General features: G+C 42.3%; 1 protein-coding gene across 50 annotated transcripts in view; it reads right to left on the minus strand.

The window, feature by feature from the left end:
• Window positions 1–23,161, minus strand: part of MICAL3 (microtubule associated monooxygenase, calponin and LIM domain containing 3) — a 190,375-nt gene that overhangs the window by 86,835 nt on the left and 80,379 nt on the right. For 22 of the 50 annotated variants that reach the window (XM_083401653.1, XM_083401649.1, XM_083401652.1 and 19 more), the window contains exons 3-18: window positions 22,023–22,230; window positions 20,955–21,071; window positions 20,593–20,694; window positions 18,916–19,071; window positions 16,975–17,075; window positions 15,484–15,741; window positions 14,028–14,143; window positions 11,264–11,390; window positions 10,318–10,411; window positions 9,771–9,918; window positions 9,170–9,366; window positions 8,478–8,590; window positions 8,086–8,148; window positions 7,096–7,269; window positions 5,508–5,600; window positions 729–827 (exon numbers count right to left, since the gene is read on the minus strand). In XM_083401653.1, coding sequence (XP_083257779.1) covers window positions 729–827; window positions 5,508–5,600; window positions 7,096–7,269; window positions 8,086–8,148; window positions 8,478–8,590; window positions 9,170–9,366; window positions 9,771–9,918; window positions 10,318–10,411; window positions 11,264–11,390; window positions 14,028–14,143; window positions 15,484–15,741; window positions 16,975–17,075; window positions 18,916–19,071; window positions 20,593–20,694; window positions 20,955–21,071; window positions 22,023–22,230 — 2,166 coding nt within the window. The remainder of the gene's footprint in view (window positions 1–728; window positions 828–5,507; window positions 5,601–7,095; window positions 7,270–8,085; window positions 8,149–8,477; window positions 8,591–9,169; window positions 9,367–9,770; window positions 9,919–10,317; window positions 10,412–11,263; window positions 11,391–14,027; window positions 14,144–15,483; window positions 15,742–16,974; window positions 17,076–18,915; window positions 19,072–20,592; window positions 20,695–20,954; window positions 21,072–22,022; window positions 22,231–23,161) is intronic. The other 28 variants (XM_083401659.1, XM_083401656.1, XM_083401654.1 and 25 more) reach the window with 4 other exon arrangements.

Below are 23,161 nucleotides of genomic sequence, written 5' to 3' on the forward strand. Positions count from 1 at the left end.
GTAATGGGAGTTGTACTAGACCAGGCCAGAGAAGGCGGGTTTAGGCACATTATCTAACTTATTTTCATTAGAGAGAAAGTAAGGTCCAGGATAAGCTCTGATCCTGAGAAAGGACACCACTTTCAGTTGTATTTAAGGGGGGCAGGGGAGAGAAAATATCCTAAACTGCTAAATTGTCCTGAAATATCTTTTGTAAGTGCCTTTGGAGTAAGTGACTTTTCTCTGAAAGGTAGCATGTTAGTACTTCAAATAAACAAACAGATGGATAAAGGATGAGCCTGTAATCTCAGCAATAATGGGAAGCCTACAGAGGCATTACATTATGCTTCTCTTCTCATTACAATGCAAAACCAAGCTGAAGGCCACCTAGACTGCTCATTTTAGATCCAGAAACCAGTGTGCTCTTACAGCATCCAATATAACAACTGGGCGCTATCAACAGCAACCTTTACTAAGATCTCAGGTTTTTGTTTGGTACACCAACCTACTACACAACGTAACCATAACAACAGAATGTAAGAAGTTATAAGTGTACATTACCTTAAATCAAACAATGATAAAAGGAATTCTGGGTTAGCTTGTGTTACTGGTTTTGTGGAGGGGAAGATCAAGAGGTCTGCTGACTCTATTCAGTTTTAGGAGAAAACTCAAGACAGAAAGGGTACGTGGCCTACTTGTGGAAGCAGGAAGAGAGGGAAAGGAGGACAGAGCATGCAGAATGAAATCACCTGCTGACTGGGGTACGATGGAGAGGAAGTGCAAATGGAGGAAGAAGAGAGCATGATCACTTTTTTGGGGCAGGTCCGAGTACGCTCCTTTTTCCTCATCTTTGTTTACAAACAAGGGAGAGAAAAAAAGAATAATAATAATAATAGAACAAGAAGAAACATGGTCAATGATGATGGTTATTAGTTGTGGCAAGGCCACAGACTAAAGTTTCCCCAAACAACGGATGAAATATTAAAATTCTTTCTGGATTATACCAGTTCAGGTTACCCGGGAGTGGAAGGGCTCTGAATGGTCCCTCAGCACACACAAAAACTAAGCACAGCCTTTGCCTAACAGAAAACTGGCATAGGAGCAGGGAATTTTTCATTCAACCATATGGTTGCCTATCTAAAGTTGTCCAGGAATAATTTTACCACCACCACTGGGTCTGTATGTGAGCAAGGCCTCAGAATTGCATCGTGCGGAGGATGTTGATCTTGCTTCTCTTTCTCAGTTGACAAGTAGGAACCAGCATTGTTGCGCATCAATGCAAGTGAGCTGTATTTCCTCATGAGGTGGACAATGTCATTTGAAGTCCCCGTGTCACTACAAGCATAGCTGGCCATTATATGATGCCTCATTTATCTGAATGGCTCAACCAACAGGTGACATGAGGGATATATAAATGAAATTCAGGTAACAGGGATTCAAATATAAGTAGTTCTGTTTGGAATCTCAAAGGCCTCAAATCGGCCCATGTTTAAAAAGGGCATTTTTTTTTATGCAGCTGCTGTTGAGCTACAGAATATCCTAGTCCTTTCAAATGCAACACACACCAAAAGGTGCAGGGCATAAAATAAAGAAATTCTACCAAACTTTTATTTGCTGCAAATTAAATGCTGGAAGCTGAATGTTAACCTGACAAAAATGTGCAAATCTTCGTTCATTCCTGGTGCTCATATTTATGTGTACTGGGGGTTGGTACCCCCTTCTAGTCCAGCCAAAAGCCAAAGTGCAGTGATTTTTAAAATTGCACTTGACTGTGTATTTTGTTGTATAGAATGCCCCCCCCGGGGGGGGGGGGGGCTCTGTTTCAAAAAGCAGTACATAAACACCACCACCACTAATGTTGCTTATTTTGAAAATATTGGTCCACTTTGGATTTTTTTTTTTTACTATGCAAATCCAAAAGTCCTTCTTAAAATGTGAATCTTAAACACTTTTAACTCTGGGCAATCTAAAGCCCAAAGGGAAAGATTTGTATATTGTTCCTTCAGGTCAAGAGCTGTCAACATCCATAAGGCACATTAGGAATGTTTCCCATCACTGCTCAAATTGGGGGGGGGAAAGGAGAAAGCTAATGGGGACCTTTAATAAAATCCAGGACCTCACTGACCCACCAAGTTTAGCCAGATCATGTACTACTCATATAGCCATCTAAAAAAAAATTAGCTAAGAGAATAATGTTTGTTGTTTTTTTGTTAAAGTGGCTGTCACACAAACGTAAAGCAGGCCAGAGCCCTTGCTGGCCTTCCTATTATTATAACATTGTTTTCCATCTTCAAGTAGGATGCATTTCTGAGTTCAGAAAAGGCCAGTAGTAAATGATGCTCACATTAATAAGTATAAAATGGAGGAAGATTCCACTTGACAGAAACAAGTTGACTGGCATAGTTCTATTCCATCTCAATGGCTGGCTCAACTCAAATGGATCTTTGGGTGTTATAATTACCAAAAAGAGTGTGTTTACTGCATATCCATAGATCCTTCCAAGAAGAACCCAAGACAGATCTATTCCTTGACAACAACACCTTGATCTTACCACCCTCAGACCCCAGACTTCAAACAAGCAACTTCCAGTTTCACAGGCTTCCTTTGTTTTACACACACACACACACACACACACACACCACACACACCTCTCTCAAGTGATGTAAGTATGCAAATGAATGATGAAGTTAAGAGAATGAGATGAAGTTCATTGGAATTACCAAAATGACACAATTATTCCTATGACACGTAATAGCTTGGGTTTCCACCTCCCCTAGCAGCAGAGCAGATTCAGCTCTTTTTAATAAGAGACCAATCAAGAAATCCTCAAAGAGTAACCAACAGAGGCAAGGATATTTTATAATCATGCACATAACTCCTGCAGGTAATTGAGTCCCATTTCTTTAAGAGCTTAACAACTCGTAGCATGATCATGGATATTTTCTTGCAAAAAAAGGTGAATGAGTTGACCTAAGTGTTGGTGGAGCAGTAAAAACAAAAAACACATTGACTCAGGAATTATTTTAAGAGTTCCTTCCTTAATTCACATACCCATGACTTGCATTGTGCAGGTACTTCTCATTGTACTGTATACTTTCTCTGTAGCGCTAAAAGAAAAATTAGGCAACAAGAACTGGTACAGAGGCAGTGAACACACTTGACTGCATTTCTTAAATCAATGGGAGTAAACAGGACTCATGGATCAAGCTGGTTACCTGTATAAACAGTAGCAAACTCAGGGGCCAGTTCATCCGGTGCAAAAATCAGGGTCAGGTGGAAAGCAAGAGAGAACAGGGTTTGCTGGCCACATCTTTCCCTACGACCCGGGTCACGTTTTCATTCAAGCATCTCTTAGAATTCTTAAATACCAGTTTTGTTATGTCCTCTCAAGAAAGAAAACACAGGATGCTACATCTGACATGCTGGAACCTTCTAGGCAAGAGAGACAGGTGCTTTCCATCTGAATTGTTGGATTTGATTCACCATATCTAAGTGTCTAAACTGAAGTTTGGAAAAACCTGTCTATCTGCCTTCAAAAAAAGCCTGAAGAATGTTAACAGAAAGTACCAAAGTTATTCTGTAAACTGTACTTGAAAATCAGGCAAGAGTGAAATGCCTCAAGAACATGCCCAGCCAAAGCAGGTTTGCCTACACCCTAAAATCTCTGGCAAGGCCAACAGCACTCTCTCATCAAAACCAATAGCAATAACCATGGGATTTATGTGGATAACAATATCCCAGTGAAGCTATGAATCTAGGCTATGGCTATGAATTTAGGCCAAAAAGACTAATCTGGAAAATACCAGTCTAGACAAACAGAAAGTTTGCAAGTCACATGTGTATGGGTTATGTGGATCTAGGTTTGTGATCTTACTTGGCAGTAAGAACAATTCAGTTCAATACAACCAATTGAACATGCATGGGACTGTTGCAAGATTCTTAGATTTTAATGCCATGCTAAACAGAAAGTTAACCTGCCCTTTTGAAAAATCTCTTTTCCAGTAAATCATTTCCATGGTTCATGGTACTGAACCCAGCTCATGTTTCCTAGTTATTGGACAGCTTGAGCTGAATTTCTGCTACGTTCAAAAGTATCTGATTGGCTTGGATGAAGTGCCCTTACCTCCTTTGCCTTCAAAAGGCATGCACAGTTTTGGCCAGGAAAGGGTGGAGGCCTGTGCCTTCTGGCCCAATAGTGGCTACCCAAAGTAAAAGCATATTTGTGGACACTCCATGGAATGGAGTGCGATGAATAGCAGATGATGATGGATGAAAAGAAAATGGTCAGCAACATGAGCTTACTGGGGTTGCAGGCTGGGGACCTTAATTCATTTATACCCCCGCTTCCATCTATGTGCTAAGCACATTTGAAGGGAGGAAATAATGTCAGAAGCTGTATCACTGTCACTCATCCCTTTTTCAGATCTCTTGAATAAAGAAACAGTATTTACAAAAAGTGTATTGACGCACAAGCTCTTCCTGCATTTATTTTCTGAAATAATTTCTATTTGCTCATGCTAATGCATCATGGGATGAGAAAGCCCTGCCATCATTACATTACGAAGAATCTATATACAAAATATGTTTTAAATAATTCTAGTATAGCAACCACAAGCCACAGCAGAAGGTGATAAAATCTGTTTCCTAAATTATCTATTCCAATCAGGCAAACTTGGGTTGGATTGGTGTGTGTTTTTTATTGACGCTACCATTCAATTCCAATTTAAAAAGTAAAATAAAATCCCTCAGTTGAGAGTGATGGAGAATATTAGAGCTTTTAAAAATTAAATATGAAAACAGCTGTCAATATCTTGTCTGTTACAAGGGGAACAGTTATTTCAAAGAAAGCAATGCCTCTGAAGATGAAGATCAAAATCCATGGCAAGAATGGCAAAAGCCTTACCAGTTTCAATGAAAATGGATAGTTCAGGGTTCTATCATAGGCAGTAAGAAATGTGATCAGTACACAATGACCTCAACCTGCTAATATGAGCCACTGAGAAATCACAAGCAGAGGAGGTACAGTATAAGAACAAGGAACATCTCTTTTCTCTATCTCTTACTTCAGACAAAGGGCTGATTCTCCCATTCTATTTTCCAATGTTTAGGATCTCCCCTTTGAGTGATCCTCATGGATACCAAAACATGTTGTCAAGACACGTTAACTGCTTACTCAACCTGCTCTTGAACGCTCCATAAATCAGATCTGGATTACACAAATTAACAGCTAAGCAAACATAGACTGAGTTTCCTAAGGCTCATTTACAAGAGTTAGCCCCTACCTGGACAATCGAGCACAATTTCTGCTCAAATATTCACCAATGGTCAGGAACAGGGAGAAAGTGAAAAGATGACATAGCCCTTTAATGTGAGCCACACCTACTGTCAAATTACATGCAGGCTTTCCATTTTAAAACAGTGCCAGTCCACAGGAATAACCTGGAAATTTGGTATGGAAAAGCAGCAGCCAATGGGGTGGTAGCTTAGATGGATTGAGCATCACAGTCATTCATTCGGTTTCGTTTTACCTGTTTCCACTGAGGCATGGGGGCAAAGCGGCCCTGCTCTCGCTGTCGGTAGGCTGGCTGGGTGAGAGCACGGTCTTGATAAGGCTGGGCAGACTGTTGCATGCAGGTCATAGAATAAGCAGGATGGAGGCCACAGAGGGCATTAACACCAAACGCAAAACGAAACTCACAAAGAAACCCACAAGGGGATGAGGTAAATGTTGGGACAGGGTGGTCAGCAGACAGACATTTAGGAGAAGAAGAAAAAAAAACAACGGAGTAAGGAAAAATTAGTTGGCAAATAAAATTGTATGAAAATGGAGAAAAGTAAAGAAAAAAGGAAGATGCGAACTTAAGATATATAGAGGGCCGCATTTTTTTATTTTGGAATGTTTTATTTTAATAATGTTAGGTTGCAGCTGAAAGGGGTTTAAACTATTAAACCAAAAATTCCTGGAATTCTCTCAAGAATTGAGAGTGAAGCAGCTGCACATTCATTCTCAAACCGTGATGGATAAGGCTCCAAAATCTTGCATCTTAACCGAGATGATTGGCTTCAGGAAGGATTCTCTACTGCTAGGCTTTTATGGGTTTTTCTACCCACCTTCCTGAAGAACCAAAATGGACACAATTTAAGGAGGGGTAAAAGAACAGGCACTTTGCTAGAGGGCTAAAACATTCTTTTTGAAAGCCTCTTCGCTTTCTTTTACTTCCACACTCAGAAAACGCCATATTAAAGGGACAGGAAAAAGTTTTCCTATGGCCCATTTGGTGTTTTGGATCTTCTCCTGGGATATGCAGGACATCATGCTTGCTTCAGCCATATGAATTTGTTTTAGTCCATGTGTACTCCCTTGCCCTGAAGCCATTCCTATGACAGAATTGCAAGTGAAAACATGATTCCGCTTGCAGTACATTATAAAACGGATTTTCTATGCTCACAGATTTATTTTATTATTTAACTTTCCCAACTATGCTGAAGCAGGTTAAAATTACACAGGGTGCCAAGGTGATGAGTGCAGCACTCCAGCTAGGAGGATCTGCTTTCCTAAACAGGAAATCTGGTTATGTATGGAGTGATTCACAGGGCAAACGATGGGGAGCCTTCTCTCATATGTTCAACTGATGGCAACGCACCAAAGATTAGCTCATAGATGACTCACTTGACACACACAACTCATGTAGCTGCATCTCCCAGGATGGGGCATAAAACATGCATATGAACCAATGGGGGTAGCAGAAGCCAACAGTATCGTCACGCAGAAATCTGCATGAATCGAAAGCCTGATTAAACCTCCAGAACTGAAGAACCGTTCTCATCCTTTGGGCAAAGATGGAGCAACATGCAAGCAGCTCTTTGCGCTAGAAAAGCTGCCCTCTATCAAAATAATACAAAACCCGTAAGTGCAAGAACAGTAGTTACTAAGGATGGAGTTTCCCCTCTATCCTTAAGATGTTTCACCTAGATGACTTATTTGAGAACAAGGAGGTACCCTGGTCAAAGCCAACAAGCCTCCAGATTTTCCCTGCCAGAAAAACCCAAAACATCCTGCTAGCTAAGCTTTAGCTGAGGTGCAAATGACATTCAAGCTGAAAAGCCTCTTCCTACCTGTCTCCGGATGCCTGTGGACTGTGCAGGGGCATTCTCCTCAAATTTGGCCAGCAGCTGCGTTGCCATGGACTTCACTTTATTCTGATTCCCAATGGCGGCATCAATTCTCCTCTCTGTCAGGGCGCTCACCAGAGTGGGCCTCTCTTCTCGGTAGCTTCGGGAAGAGTCCTCCTGGCAAATTGAAATGGATTACACACGAATGGATTCCCTTTCCAGAGCCACTTTCCGCATATCTCCAATTTTGTGCATCACTCCTAATTTTCAAAACACATCTTCCTTCTTGCCAGTTTACCCTGCTCACTATATGCCCATCTACCTGCGAAATTGCTCCTGCTATGAGAATGTGCAATAAAATTTAGATAAACAGAAGGAAGGGGCCATAGCTCAGTGATACAGCACAATCTTTGCATGCAGGAGGTCCCCATCTTTGAGCTGAAAGGATGAGAGAGCAGGTGATGGGAAAGACATTTGCCTGAGGTCCCGAGAGTTCCAAAAGTTCAGTAAAGCTAACCTGAACTTGCCCATCTGAGCTAACTGACTCTCTCCCCGCATGCCATAGCATTAAGAGGAATTCAAGGAGAAAAATCCCATTGCTCAAGATTACAAATGCTAACGTACTGTACATCTCTCTATCATGATGCACTGCATATCTTCATATATTCCTGAAAGCTCACCTCCAAACATATCAAAGCAACATTGCTCAGGTTTAGCTGGAAACATCTTGCAGTAAGCCAAACAGTGACCATAATCAGAGCCTTTTGTATTCAAAACAATTACACCTTTTTGACAGTTTGGGTGGATGATTTGGTTTTACAAACACCTGGAGTGGGGGGCATGTTTCTGAGCTAACGTAGGAGGCGGGGTCACATGACTGAATCCCCTCCCTTGCACACAGAAAATTAAACAGTTGCTTTTGGGAGGAACCTCCTTGTGAAGAGCAAGGCAAAACGGAAAAAACAAAACAAAACAGATTACTCTCTTACTTACATCTTCTGACTGGCTTGTCTTCCTCCTCTTTCCTGCACCATCCAGGTCCTTCTCCTTTTTATCCTGGGCAGAGAAAGGGGAAAAAACATTGAGCCCATATTTTCTCAGCCTATAATAATGCCTATAATAAATCTACTTTGCATTTTAAGTAAAAGTCATACCTAACCTTCTCATCTAAAATAAGCAGGTGCCTGAATAGCTGGTGGCATGTCCTAGGGGCACGCATTAGCTCTGTGTAACCTGAATTACAAGTGATTTGGGGAAGGCTCCCATGTTTCCAAGTTAGATGACACCATCAACAAAGCATCTCCAGGTGGATCAGGGTGTCTCTGAACTGGGCATAAACATAAACACTCTTTCTACAAATTTATTCCCAAAGCAACTGTGGCTACCTTTGGTGTCCGTTTCCGAGAGATGCTCTGCCCCAATTTGCTGAAGAAGGAGATTGGAGATTTAGCGGTAGCAATTAATGCAGCTTTTTCTTCTGCATTCAGTTCCAGGTTATCTGTGAGATAAAACAAACATAGCAAAATCTGAGACTAAACACCCTTAAGAGTTCCATTTCTTCTCATGTATGAGCATTAGTATTCTATATCCTCCTTTTTCTCTCTGCCCTCTCACTTTCCCTACACTTTATTGATTTGGGTGTTTTGCGGCTTATTCTATTCAATCTCTTTTCCATTCTAGAAAAGGAATGACCATGTAAGATATTTTTGCTTAAAGTTGTTCAGAACTCTTTTTAGGAGAGGCATACAACCCTTCCCTGTCTGCTTTCTCTGTTCCATCAGAAATATTCCCAGTAGGAGGGGAAAGTAGGTGTCTTCGTCTCCACTTACCTGTGAAGCTGGAGTTTCAGGAAGCAGCAAACACCCCAAATGCCTTCCTAGGCATTACAATTTTTAAATATTTGTGTCATTTGTAATACAATTAAAAATGCACAATGGATCAATAAATTAATAACTGTGTGTAGCTGTAGATTGCCCACCACCAATGAGTCAATGGCCCCTGAAAGAAAGAAAAAATCCCCAGCTTGGCATACAGTGTTGAAGAACTATTTCTAGCAGATATATCCTAGTTTTCTTACCACCAGAAGGAAGGGAGTCCTTGAACATTTCGTAGAACTGGGTGAGATACATGACCATGGACAGCTTGTCTGGTTCACCAACAGATGCCATATCTTTGCCAGTCATGATGGGAGAGATCCCAAACTCTTTCTCAGCAACGTCGAATGCCAGCTGGTTATTCTTCTCTACATTGTGTTCATCTAGAGAGTCAAAGTCTCTAGAGGGAAGAAAATGTGTTGCCTAAAGGTTAATTTCTCTATACCCACTAATCATTAGGAAACTACAAAATCCTCCCACTAGCAGCCACCAGATCTTATCTCATTATCCCCTCTCATTTCTATGGAGGACAAGGTTATCGACAGCTACTGGCCATGAGGGCTATGCTTTGCCTCCATGGCTGGAAGCAGTTTCCTTCTGAATACTACAGGAGGGGAGTGATCTGGTGCTTGTTTCCTGCTTGCAGGCTTCCCCCGTGCATCTGGTTGGCCATTATGACAAGAGAATGCTGACTAGATGGGTCATTGGCCTCATCCAGCAATTCTTACTCCTCTCCCGACCCCCACACCATTCGGACCATCTAGCGTTAGGATGCCCTCTTCAACTCAACATTCAGTTTCTTACATGAGGTCAGGGCGATATCGGTGGATAATGGCACACAGCGCTAGGCCGCTCTTCCAAGACATTGTAAGATCTGTTACGTTTACACCGGCATATCCATCCGTCTGCCTCTGACACCAGCCCAGGAGTTTGCTAGAGCGAGCCACAGACTCTAAATACAAACACACAGATATGCAACTGTTGTTCCAGGTGCTCAGCACTGTTGTCCAGAATAAATAGATAAAAAGCGTACTGATGAAGTAAAAAGGAATATATCCTTCTGCCACACACACACACAACTTCAAATAACATTTTCCATTATCATGCCTGTACACAAAAGTTGAATAATACAGCTTGTTTTTATCAAAGACTGCGAGTTGTCAAAGGGACTTTGAAGTCACTAAGGAACACTGAACGTGGCTTTTAAGAAAATATCCAGGCAATACTCTTCTAAATGTATCATCTGAGAACCTGACTTCTGATTGCTACTGACATAGACTGTGGTTTTGAAACTCACGAGAAGGGAGAGAAGAAAGTGCCACAAAAGGAATGGGGAAGAATAGGAGCTTACCATTCCGCGACAACTTTGGTGTCCTGGAGTTCACCAAATTCTCTATTTCCAGGTGAATGTCTTTCAAGTCTCCTGTATCATACAAATGACGTACCTGTACCAGTTCAAAAAGATTTGATTATTATACCAAGCTGCAAAGAAGAATGCAAAAAAGTTAAGCATTCGTTGAATGACACAGGTGCGAGTGAACTATGTAAGTATCTGCAGAATAGTCACTCTCATGACAGCAAGGATGAGTACTCTGTGGCTTTCCAAATGATGGATTCCAACTTCAGCCCCAGCCAGAAAATCAATAGACAAGACTGGTGAGTGATGCAGACTAAAAACTTCTGAAGGGCCACAGCTTCACCACCCTAATTTTAAAACATACCCAACAAAATGCAGAAATCAACACCCTTTAAGAGAGACACAGAGAGTGAGAGAACAAGAACGAAAGAAATCAACATCCTTGATGGGATTCAAAGGCTGTATGACTTCTATTTCATGGCAAGCTTCTGTCTTGTAGCCATTACTTTCATGTTGTATATTGATTTTGTTTTATACTGGCTTTGTATTTTGTTCTTCTCCGCAATCCAAAAAAGCAATAAATAAATATAAATATGTAAAATAAATGAATACTAAGTTACAAAGTTAGGGTAACTTTGGACAATGGATTTCTGCCTGCTCCACTCGTCCTGTCTGTTGATTAATGATAGACAGATAGATAGATAAAATCTACCGTACTTTTCGCTCTATAGGATGCACCCGACCTAGTTTTTAGAGGAGGAAAACAAGAAAGCAACACAAAGCTTTGCGTGGCTATCTCTGCTCTTCCCAACAATTTCTCTTACATCTGACTCAAGGTACAGTACACAGACAAGAAGAGATAAAGACAGCCACATCAAGGAGACACGGGACTCAAAGTGCATTTGAGAACATTGGAAGAGCCCAGGATTAAAGCAATTACCTGGGCTGGTCGCAGGAAGTTGACATTGATGTTTGGATACCGTGTGACAGGGTCAATGCAGTACTGGCTAAAGTTTTTGCTCACATTCTCAGGGGTGGTTTGAGGCAATAATCTATAGATGCTCTCCCTAGGAGAAAGAAGACAATGGCATTAGTACTGGTGACGTAAAAGTGCCTTCAATGACATAAAGCGTTGCCCAGTCAATGCCTTTTCCAGCAGCCATCACTGATCAAAATTATTTCACCCCACTTAGCAATTGTTTGTGTTTGCCATCTATGGCAAATGGTTATCATTTGTTGCTGCTTAGGACAATACTTAACTGTCCCATGCGCATGTGTAAAGCTAAAAGTGTGGCACTCTGTTCATTTTAACTGATTTGTAAATGCAATGTCCTTTCTGTAAATATTTCAAGGCACTCTGTCATTTAACTGATTATATTTAGGTTTCAAGCAATCCCTTATGACACGGTTGGCCTGAGCCCAGAAACTCAAGACTCACTTTTTCCATTCAATTAAAAAAACCAGAAATCTTTACCTTGTTTTAAGTAGGATAGTACAAAAGCAGCCGGCGTTTCTGATTCACCTAAGCTGTGTTTGCCTGGCCACAAGTATGTGGTCAAAGGCCTGGAAACGATGCCTTATGAGGAACGGCTAAGGGAGCTGGGCATGTTTAGCCTGGAGAAGAGGAGGTTAAGGGATGATATGATAGCCATGTTCAATATATAAAAGGGAGGAGGGAGAAAGGTTGTTTTCTGCTGCTCCAGAGAAGCGGACACGGAGCAATGGATCCAAACTACAAGAAAGAAGATTCCACCTAAACATTAGGAAGAACTTCCTGACAGTAAGAGCTGTTTGACAGTGGAATTTGCTGCCAAGGAGTGTGGTGGAGTCTCCTTCTTTGGAGGTCTTTAAGCAGAGGCTTGACAACCATATGTCAGGAGTGCTCTGATGGTGTTTCCTGCTTGGCAGGGGGTTGGACTCGATGGCCCTTGTGGTCTCTTCCAACTTTATGATTCTATGTGGAAAGCCTTCAACAGATGCACCTATTTGCTGGAGCCTTGCCATGCAGTAACAAACAAAACAAAGCAGAACCCAACTACCTGATGAACTTCACCCTGCCATGCAGTATTTGGGGCCTGTGTAATGCCTGAGCATTTTTGGAATGCTAGGAGGAGCCGACTGATGAGTAATGGCAGCATTCAAAGGCAGTTGGAAAAAATCAGTTAGGAGAGTGAGTTGAGAGAATTAAGAGTGAGGGTGAGCAGTGAGGGGGGACAGCTTATGAGAAGGTTAGACAGAGAATAAAGGAATTAGCGATTAGCACGATAACATCTGTTTAATTTGTTACAATTTCTCTTGTCTCTCTCGTGTGTGTATGAAGTAAACTTCTACCACAACCTTTGCCTGTGCCAGGGCATGACACAAGAGGTTAACAATGCTGTTATGCAACGGGATAAGGAATGAAATGTGACTCAGAAAAGAACAATTTTGAACTCAGAAGAACAATTTTCATCTTAATTACATTGCTGCTTGGCTTCAAAGCCTTTTAAGGTAGGTAGGCCCAGAAGTGCTCATTTGTCAACCGTTCTGTCCTTAGAATACTGGGAGAAGCTGGCAGAAGATGAGTCTGGACCTCAATCTTATATTTACTAATTACACTTGAATTAGTGTTCTCCTTCCTGGTTCTTCCCACTATCCCCACGTGAAAGGTTGCATCTCATTAAGGACATTCTCCCTGCAAATTGCTTGGATAATTTTTTACAATGTCCCTGTTCATGGCTCCTCATGTGTTATTCACTCAGGAAATGAGGACTAGTGATTAGAGCACCAATATCAGACGTGGGATGAAATCCCTATATTCTCCAAGGCTGCAATTCTAAGCACACTTAACCCCAGAGCAAGTGTCACAGTACTCATTAGGGCTTATTTCTGAGCAGACACGCACAGGACTGCAGTGAGAGTCCAACCGGACAGGTGTCTCTCTCTCTCTCCATCTAATCTCTTTTGTAAAACCATTGCAAGTGTACATAAAGTAATCCCACTTAAAAAACCCTGTGTTGCTTGCAGGAAGACAACGGTATGAAAACTGCTCCACATGACCATTAAATCTGATTCTGCACACAAAGAGAAACTTCCTAATGTGTCTGGGTGGAATTACACAAATTCAGCAGATAAACACACAAAGAAAAGCACAGCAAAAAAGAGTGGGGAAACTGAAATGCAATCGGACAAGAATTAAGGTTGGTTCATGCCTGCATAAAAATCACATGGTTTCTGCAGGTATATTAAGGAGCCACAGACACTTCCATATTATGGCCCAGTTTGCACATCACATTAAACCCTAGTTTAAAACGAACAGTGGTTTAATGTGAACAAGCAGCATGCTAGTTCGCAATACTCAAAGTTTCCTAAATGCTTCCCCTCTACTAACTCCTGCTGCTGCTGCTGCTGCTGCACAGGTGAAACAAACCAGAGTCCAGCTTGCCATGTTATCCGAATGAGAGCTCAGAGGTTGCTTGTTGCAAACAAGCCATGAGTCGTAAACCAACAACTAAACTTGACTACTGCTCGTGGCCTGTTTTGGGGAAAACAAGCCCGTGTTTGGGATACACAACAAGCCACACTCTGGCTTATTTCATTTGCAGTACAGTAGCTGCAGGGAATTACAGTTTAAGGTGACATGTGAACCAGGCCACTCTCTCATCTGGAGAGAATTCACGTTTGTTCTGTACCCCCCACCACAAAACACACAGAAATTTCTTTACCTCTCTGCCAGAACCTCCAAAGGACTTGTTCCCAGAGACCAGCTTCGTACCATCCAGGCAGAATCCATGGCGGCAAGGAAGCCCCTGGCAATTCCAGTTCCCATCGGCCAGAATGGCTAGAAGCAACCACCAAGAAGCAAGGGGGGAGGAAGAAGAAGAGAATAAGTTCCCTAAGAAAACTGGAGAAGCTGACATACTGAAATGCTGCCTTAAGACCCGGACTCCCTCCAAGCCTCTGTAGGAGCAATATCTAATAATTCCAATGCACCCCTATCCCCTGAGCTGCCACAGTAGCTTTCCAAAGCCAGATATGCCATTTAAGTCAATTACAGACTGCTAATTGTTGTTTGCTACCCAATTACAGGCTCTATTCAAGTCATGCTTCTTTTCAAGTCACAGCAGAGCAATTGCAGGGGGAGCACTTCCAGCAGTTTCTCATCTGGTCTCTTTCACATGTTGCGTTTTTCAAGTCACAAGGACACTCCTGCAGTCACACCCATGTCTGGATGTGCATATATATGTAAGACCCACAACAACACTCCACTACTTCCATGTGAAGCCAGAGGCACGAGAGCAGCAGCAGAAGCAACACTAGCATGCATCAAAACGTTCAGAACTGTGAGAAGGCTCGCCTCCTTTTATCATGCAAGTTATTTTTAAAATTTATTCAGTATATGTTTGTTTAATTGATGTGGATTCTGGAGAAAAAGCAGTGTGTTGATAGAGAGCAATTAATAGTCCACCTCTATTCAAATGAACTAGATAGTGATGGAAGTTGCCTTTTGATAGTCCTCCACACATTTACAGAAAAGAAGTAATTATTCTTTATGCACAGTCCCCTGCCCCACAAGATCACTGGGTGGTATTCAACACTAGTCCTACACAGTAGACCCACCAAAGTTAATGGACATGTCTAAGTTAGCATCATTAATTTCAATGGGTCTGCTCTGAGTTGGATGTAGTTGACTACCACCCACTGGATTTTCTCCAGTGGTGTCACACAGCTGATGGTGCTGCCTCCCTCCCTCTGTCAGTGGAAAGGAGGCGAGCAACTTTCTGTGATTTCCCCTCCTGCCTACAGCCTCTGCATCCCAAAGTTGCTTTGGAGGGTTCCCAAACTCTCTGAAGCAGATACAGAGCATCAGCTAAGCAACACTGTTTGAAATAACCCATTGTTTTCAAATTCTGTTTTTCTCCACCCATTCATTTTCCCCTCCAGATTATTTTTTCTGCTCTGTTCAGTGGTAATCCCCTCAACAAACACGGAAACAACTACATATTTGATTGTGAGGTCTTGAGAGCAAGGACTTCTCTTTCTGTTGCAAAGTGCTGTGCGCATCAGTGATATGACATTAATAATACAAAACGTTGTTGACCGCCCTGAGCATCTGTGATGGGAAAGGACATAAAAACAAAGCCGTTTGAAACAAGAAGCAACCCATGTAAAAGAACAAACCTCTAACAGACTGTCCCCAACCAATGCCACTAGCAACTGGTGGCCATTTACTTCTCGAACCATGGCTGCATTCTCTGAGGCATACATGCATGTGAAGTCAAACATGGCCACATCGGGCTGCCCATAGTGGTTGATAGCGAAGTCCAGCGATGGCAGTTGCTGATTGGTTGAGAAGTCAGCTGCTTCCCTGGCGTAATTGAGCAAAGCTTCCTGATCCACATTCTCCCGCGAAAGAAGGAGCTCTGTATCTGCATAGTCCTGCAAGACCACAAAAGAGAGAGAAAGGATCAGGGATTGTGCAGTGCTCTGAGGGCATATAAGGCAACCCTAGCACTGAAACCAACCAGGCCTGGCATCGCCAGCTAGTTGCCTAGACAGCAAGCCCCCTAGGAACCACTTCTGAGTTGTTCTAACTTCCTCAGCAGGAGAGCCAAGCATAACAATCAGACTTTGTTCAAGAATTGTGCAGGTGGACAAGTTTGGAGCGCAGTGTGCCAATATTCAAGGTGAACTTTGGTACATCAGTGAAATGGATGAACTTTTCCACTGCAGATGTCCTGGGCCTCTGCCATCAGCCAGGAGGATAAAGATCACAGGGAAGATGCTCCCCTGGCCTCCTAGGAAGAACATCGTGACAAGATGGAGATCAACCTGGCCACTTCTGTTGACCAAGGAGCAGAAGGGAACTTGCTCTACCCGTCCCTGCCAAAAATAACACTTGTAAGAGCTTCATAACTCAACAAGTAATAGTGCCCAAGTTCGTATTCCCCTCCTTCCCCCACAATATTGTGTTATGTGCTTTAGACTGTAAGCCCGAGAACTGGGACCATCTTATTGTAAGCCACTCAGGGAAACTGTCAGCTGAAAGTCAGGATAAAAAAATACTTTAAATAAAATAACGGGAAGGAAAACTTATTTTCAGCTCCATAGCATCTTATTCACACAACAATATGTACTAAGACAACTGCTCAATCTATACTCTGGTGGTTAAAAAACAACCCTTTGCTGCCACACTTTATATCAAATAGCGTAGATGTATTTTACGTGGATAGATGTTTATGCACAAAACAGCAGCTCCCAGCAGCTCATTTACTGAGTCAGTTCAGTTACACAGTGGTAAAAGAAATATGTCAGAACACAAGAGCAAACTCTGCCACAACTGATAATTAAAGATACCAATCATGCTTGTCTTTCAAAATTACTCAAGGTCATATTTATATAAGGTGAAATTAGCTCTTGAATTTTGGTGACTGCTTCTGGGGGCACTTGGACCACTGCATTGTTTGTCAGTTTCCCATTTAATAATCTAATGGTCTCTTTGCTTTAAATCGACGCTATCAATAATCTGAGTCAAACCCTGTCCTAGAAAATTGATGTGACAGCCAACAGCAAGTCAGCAGAATAGTTAGCAAACTTTAAAGTGCTTGAATGATGGTGCTGCACTCCACACAGTGTACAAAGGTTTCAAAGAGACTTAACAAGCACACTCACATGCAATATCACTCCTTTTTCCAGTAAGCTCTGCTTTTTGGCAGTCATAACAAAGTAGTGGGTGTCGTCTTTGTAGTAGACAATGTTCTCCAGATCAATGCCTAAGTTGGAAGAAAAACAGACACAGAATCAAGCAGTGGAGGGGTAAATACAAGAGCATGTGGCAGAATGCAGAATGTATTGCAAGGGGCCCTCCCAGTGATCTCACCTTACATGTCCTTGTAAGATGGTCTAAGGAAGACACCTATAGGGAAAAACCAGTCCCAGACTACAAGGTGCTCCCCATGCTACAACAAGGTGTCCAATAAGAAAAAGAAAAAGGCTTCTTCCTGGAGCTGGTGCCAAAATTGGGGTATAATTGGGGTATAAGAACAGCACAATGCCTGGAAAAGGGAAGGGGAGTGATGCCATTACACAGATCTAGTTGATATGGAAACTCTAAAGGCCCAAGACGCAAACTTCTGCCAAGCAGACTGCAAGGCATATAATGCTTTTTGATCCAAACAGACAGGGCATTTTTTCTAGAAAAATAGGTGCCAGTACTGACCATGAAGTTGTTACAGTAAGTGCCACACTTATTAACAACAACAACAGTGGTGCCAGTGCTGCGTACGCTTGAGTACCCCCTAAACCCCTACTGCAAACAGATGTAGCCCATAACTTGCAAGTTGTTAAGTGAAGAAGTAGTCCTGGATGAATGGCCTTTCCGAAAGCCTCAGCCACACGGAACCAAACAGTGAAAACCGTCCCACAAGACAACACGAAGCAGAGACCCACTTGAAATGTACATACAGTGCTGTGGGGGTGGCCGCAGTTGCCACAGCTGTTTCCATACTAAAAAATTAAAAAATAGTCCAGTTGCACCTTAGAGACCAACTAAGTTTGTTCTGGGTATAAGCTTTCGTGTGCATGCACACTTCTTCAGATACACTGAAACAGAAGTCACCAGACCCTTATATATAGTGGGAGGGTGGGGTGGGGGTTTTCTCAGAAGGGTAGTAGGAGATGGGTGATTGGCTCAATGGGTATGGTAAACCTGTTGAAGACTGTTAACAACTGCAATTAGTCCTACAGGAAAAAGCACGGGACAGTAAGCAGATGACCAAAAATAGCTTTAGCATGTGTGATGAGACAAGAATCCACTATCTCTATTCAGACCAGGTCTTTCCATAGTTTTCAGTTTAGTAATAAGTTGTAATAATTTGTAATTAAGCAAGTTTCCATACTGGGAGAGAACAACTCAAGTGTTCCATCAAGTGGGTAGCTGCGATGCTACACTTAGGAAACATGCAGGTAACATAGCTCCCAAGTGGCTGCACATCACCGCTGTAGTTACTTAACCATTATGGCCCCACATAGAGTGTATCAAAATCGAAACAAGATTGTCATGAGAATCAAGCATAATGAAAGCATACCATAGGATGTATACATCACGTTAATACCCAAACCAGATTCAGATAAACTCAATATTAAGAATTACAGACTGATATCATTATTAAATAATGATTATATTTTTTTTGCAGGAGAAATGGCAAATCGGTTCAAAAAGTGCTTAGTCAATTTTATTCATAACGATCAAGCCGGATTTCTACCCAATAGGCAATTAAAAGATAATATAAGGCACATAATAAATATTATCGAATATCTAGAATGTAAAAATGAAATTCCCGCGTTATTAATGTTTACTGATGCCGAAAAGGCTTTCGATAATGTATCCTGGCAATTTTTAATAAAATGTATGGAAACAGCGGGGATAGAGGGCACATTCCTGGAAGGAATAAAAGCAATCTATTCACATCAAAGAGCCAAATTGATTATTAACAACAACTTAACTGACTCTTTTGAAATCTCGAAGGGTATGAGACAGGGGTGCCCTCTGTCACCTCTTTTGTTTATAATGGTGTTAGAAATAATTCTCGTGTTTGGACTACTTCTACAAACCTGTAGCTTCTCGTAGATCCTGGAAGAATTTCTGGTTGAATATAAAGGCCACACCACTTATCTCTTCAACTTTGGCTTCCGCTGTTGTATTGCGGTTGATGAAGTTTGCCGTAATGGCAATTGCCAGCTTGCCACGGAATTCCTTTCGTCGAAACCCTATAAGGGACAACAAAAAAAGGCATGCGGTTCAAAGGTCTCACTGCGACAACAAAAGTGCCAATTAAATAGGCTCAGGGGTGTCTTGATAATGGAAGTGTTGTCAATGGAAGCAGCGGCCACATGGGAGTAGTAGAAAAAACTGGATTAAAACAAGAGACCTGGACTTTACTCAGCTGCCCAAAGACTGAGTTGTTTCATTCACCAGAGTCAGCACCTACAATAGTATATCTAACGTATTTCTTATAATTAGGGGCAGATACATTCATTTCACTAAGTGTGCAATAAAACTTTTATATGGGCCTTTCACAGTCCATTCTGGGTATAGAACCATAAAAATGTAGAGTTGGAAGGGAGGCCTGCGGGCCATCAGCCCCCTTCAATGCAGGAATCTCAACTAAAGCACCTACTAACTATGTAATGCATGTCCTCAAAGTTGCTTCCTATGTTACTTTCCCCCACTATAGTTGCAGACAATGTACCAAGTAGTAACTTAGTACAGTGGGAATACCGTGAACAAGCAAGGGGATCATCAGCCCACATGAGGAGGAGGACGTTTTCACCCTCCATTTTCCCTCTATCTCTGACTGGGTGCAAATAAAACTCTCTTCTTGTGGCTTAATACAATGTATGATACACCTTGTTGCATGACCAGTGTGATTAAGCGGTAACTTGATCAAAGTAGCCAAACTGTGCTTCTGCTGCAACAGGCGAAAATCACAGAGGCACCTTACAGATTAACAAATTTACGGTGGCAGGAGCATTGGTTGGCAGGAGTTTCCTTAGGTCAAATCCCCCCCCCCCAAAAAAAAATATTGTCAAGGGGAGTGAAAGTGTCTTTTTCAGCAGTTTGACTGGTTAGCAGCTGCTGAGTATGAAAATGCTTCACCAGAGCATAAACAAGGCAAGCCGGATGATCCAGGTCTAGCAACTCAGCACACATGAACACACAACACTTCCTTATACTGAATCAAACCAGTAGTCCATGTAGCCAGTGCCATCTACTCAGACTGAAAACAGCTCTCAAGAGATGTCAAGAGGAGATATGTCAAGAGGAGAGAGATGCTACCTAAACACAATCTGGCATCTTCTGCATAGGGCCGGCCCTCTCATTAGGTAGGATGAGGCAGCCACCTAAGGCAGATGATTGTGGGGTGACATGAAAGGGCAGCAAATTGTTCGTCACTTAATGTGTCATTATTGTAGTATATTTAGCAGTGCTTGTGGGATTTCCTGCCTCAGGTGGCCAAGCAACTTGACTACTCTTGGGTATTATGCACCTTGTCATAGCGAGGGCCAGCATTAGCTGCTCTGCCTCAGGCAGCAAAAAGTTTTGGACCAGCTCTGCTTCTACATAAAAAGTGTACATTCCATCACTCAACCATGGTCCCCACATCCAACATAATTTATTTCAATAATGTGTCCTCCTGGAAGACTTGCAAGAAAGTGGTTGGGGGTGCATAGCTGAGCAGAAACTAGAGGTGCTGACTCCACACTGCTATAAACACCAGTAGCAGCTACCTTCCAATGTGTTCCTCCTTCCATCTCCTCCAATGATGACATCAAACTCGTACTCTGACACAGGATGCGTTTTCGGGTGAACTTGTGCACGCCAACCTATTCCTATGAATAAATTCTGCATGTTAGTAACATTTTAGCACAACGATACCAGATAACATTTCACTGAGCCTAGCAAAACTGGTGTGGAAAGTTTATTGCACCTTAACTTGCCTCCCTCGGGGGTTTCCCCATTACATGCATTACTGAAGCAGCCCGTGACACTATGACAATGCAAGAACCAACTCTCAGGCGCCACCAGCAGAACAATACACGCCTTCATCTTTACTCTTCCAGATACTGCTGCTCATCCCAACTCTACTTACTCTCATTCTCCTGGTCCTCAGGAGGGTACAGCAGCCCCTGGAATTCCACATTGACATGGATCTCAACACCCAGGATTAAGGAGACTTTCAAGAGTATCAGCTGGAGCTGACGAATACCTGCAAGACAGAGGGACAGACAATGAAAATGACAAGAAGTACTTAACGTGAAACCTGCTGATTGGCACTAACGCATTACCAAGGCCTGACACTAATGTTACCATCAATCCCCTCCAAAGAGCTTTGTAACCTAAAAATATAACCCAATAGTCAATGAAGTGACTGAAAGCAACCCTAGATGCTTCCCGGATGACTATCAGCAGCAGAACTTTAAAGATTAAAGCGTCTGGATTGCGATCAAATGAGACTGTACAAAAGAAAGTGGATAGGAAATCAGAGGCAAAGAACTATAATTTTGCTATGGTGAACTTCTTTGCTGAACGTACTTGATCTACTATGATCTGCTTTTTTACCAGGGAGACTCATTAAAACATTTCTTCTCTCATGTGACAATAGTACCTCTCCCCACAGGGAGCAATTGAAAAACAAACTCACCTTGTGGCAATTTATACAGCCATGCAAGTAACTACCCACCTGCTTGCTAGAGACTTGTGATTATTATCTGTCAACAAAGACAGGCTGCTGCTCTTAATGAACTTACATGTGTTATCTGTGTACAGCTACATACATTGGTTGCTGCTGTATCAATACATTAAAAAAATTCCAAGGACAGAAATCCTATGCAGATTTTCTTGGAAGTATGCCTGAATTAACTCAGTGGAATTTCTGAGAATACAAGTGCACGGAAGGATTTGAAGGGCTGTAGAAGGAAAACTCACTATCTGGCAGGGGACATGTTGCTCCCACACCCACCAACCTCAACTCTAGCCCCCTTCCTTCCTCCAACCCAAGCCTAAATATGAGAAAGTTAATAAATACTATTGTGGCGGGCAAGTAATTTTCTATGTCAAAATTATCTGGATCGCAGCCATCTCAGACACACACACCACCCTCCTCAGCCCCATCTAAGGATATATATAATTTGTGATAACCAAGAATGGCACCACTTACTGATATGGTCGATGGCTCCTGCACAGAATTTGCCATAGAATTTTTTGGCGCCAAGGCCCCGCAAGTCATGTATGGTAAATGGCCACAGATGCAGAACATTGTTGCGGGAGAAGGCATCACGCTTTTCTATCACCACCACCTTTGCTCCTAGAAAGGATAGGTCAATGGCTGTTCGAAGGCCGCAGGGTCCAGCCCCAATGATGAGACACTGCAAGAGAGGCAACAGTTTTATACGTCATTGTATAAAGATGATTCCAAAATTCAAACTTCCAAGTCTGGACGGGGGAGGGGGGAGGTTTATATGGCATTTGTTCACTGAAATGCAACAAAATCCAGGAAGACATTGAAAGATACTCAAGTGCACTTTCTACACTTCTGGCTATAGGACGATCACCACAATTTCAGTGGAAATACACAGGAGTGACACAAAGCCAGCCTTCCTCATCAGGAATCACTTCAGATTTGTGTCAGGCAACGTCAAGTTTTCAGTCTTTTCCTAATATGAAATGGTTCCGCAGAACCAAATCAGGTTACCTGCATGGCGGTATGCCTTAGAAAATACACACAAACCAGCTTACAGTTTTCCAAAGCAGCTTTTGTCTACACAGGATTCAGCAAAAGCAGTGCTTGGATTCCCTACGCATAATAGTTCCTCCACTTCAGCATTTGACTCCACTATCATAATATTTGGACAGGGGCATGATTCAGGGGTGGAGCATGCACTCTGCGTGCCGAAGGCCACAAATTCAACCCCTGCCACCTCCAATTAAAACTATCTCATGTTCTGAGTAAGACCTCTACCAAAGTTCTGCTCAAATCTCAGAACAAGTTCACTTTCTAATTCCCCTCCATTCCCAAATCAGATTTATTAAAATGCCATTACATGTACACCCCACTTTTCCTCTAGGTGCTCAAGCTGGTGTGTACATAGTCCCTTCACTTTATCCTCAAAACAACCCTGCGAAGTAGGGGAAGCACACTTTGTGAGCTTAATGGCTGAGTGGGGATTCAAAACTGGATTTCCCAGTTGCAGACAAACACCAAGCCAGGCATCCCCAACCTGCAGCCTTCCAGATGTTTTGGCCTACAACTCCCATGATCCCTAGCTAACAGGACCAGTGGTCAGGGATGATGGGAAT

This window comes from Podarcis tiliguerta (genome assembly GCF_965153285.1).
Source record: "Podarcis tiliguerta genome assembly, chromosome: 10".
Classification (NCBI taxonomy): domain Eukaryota; kingdom Metazoa; phylum Chordata; class Lepidosauria; order Squamata; family Lacertidae; genus Podarcis; species Podarcis tiliguerta.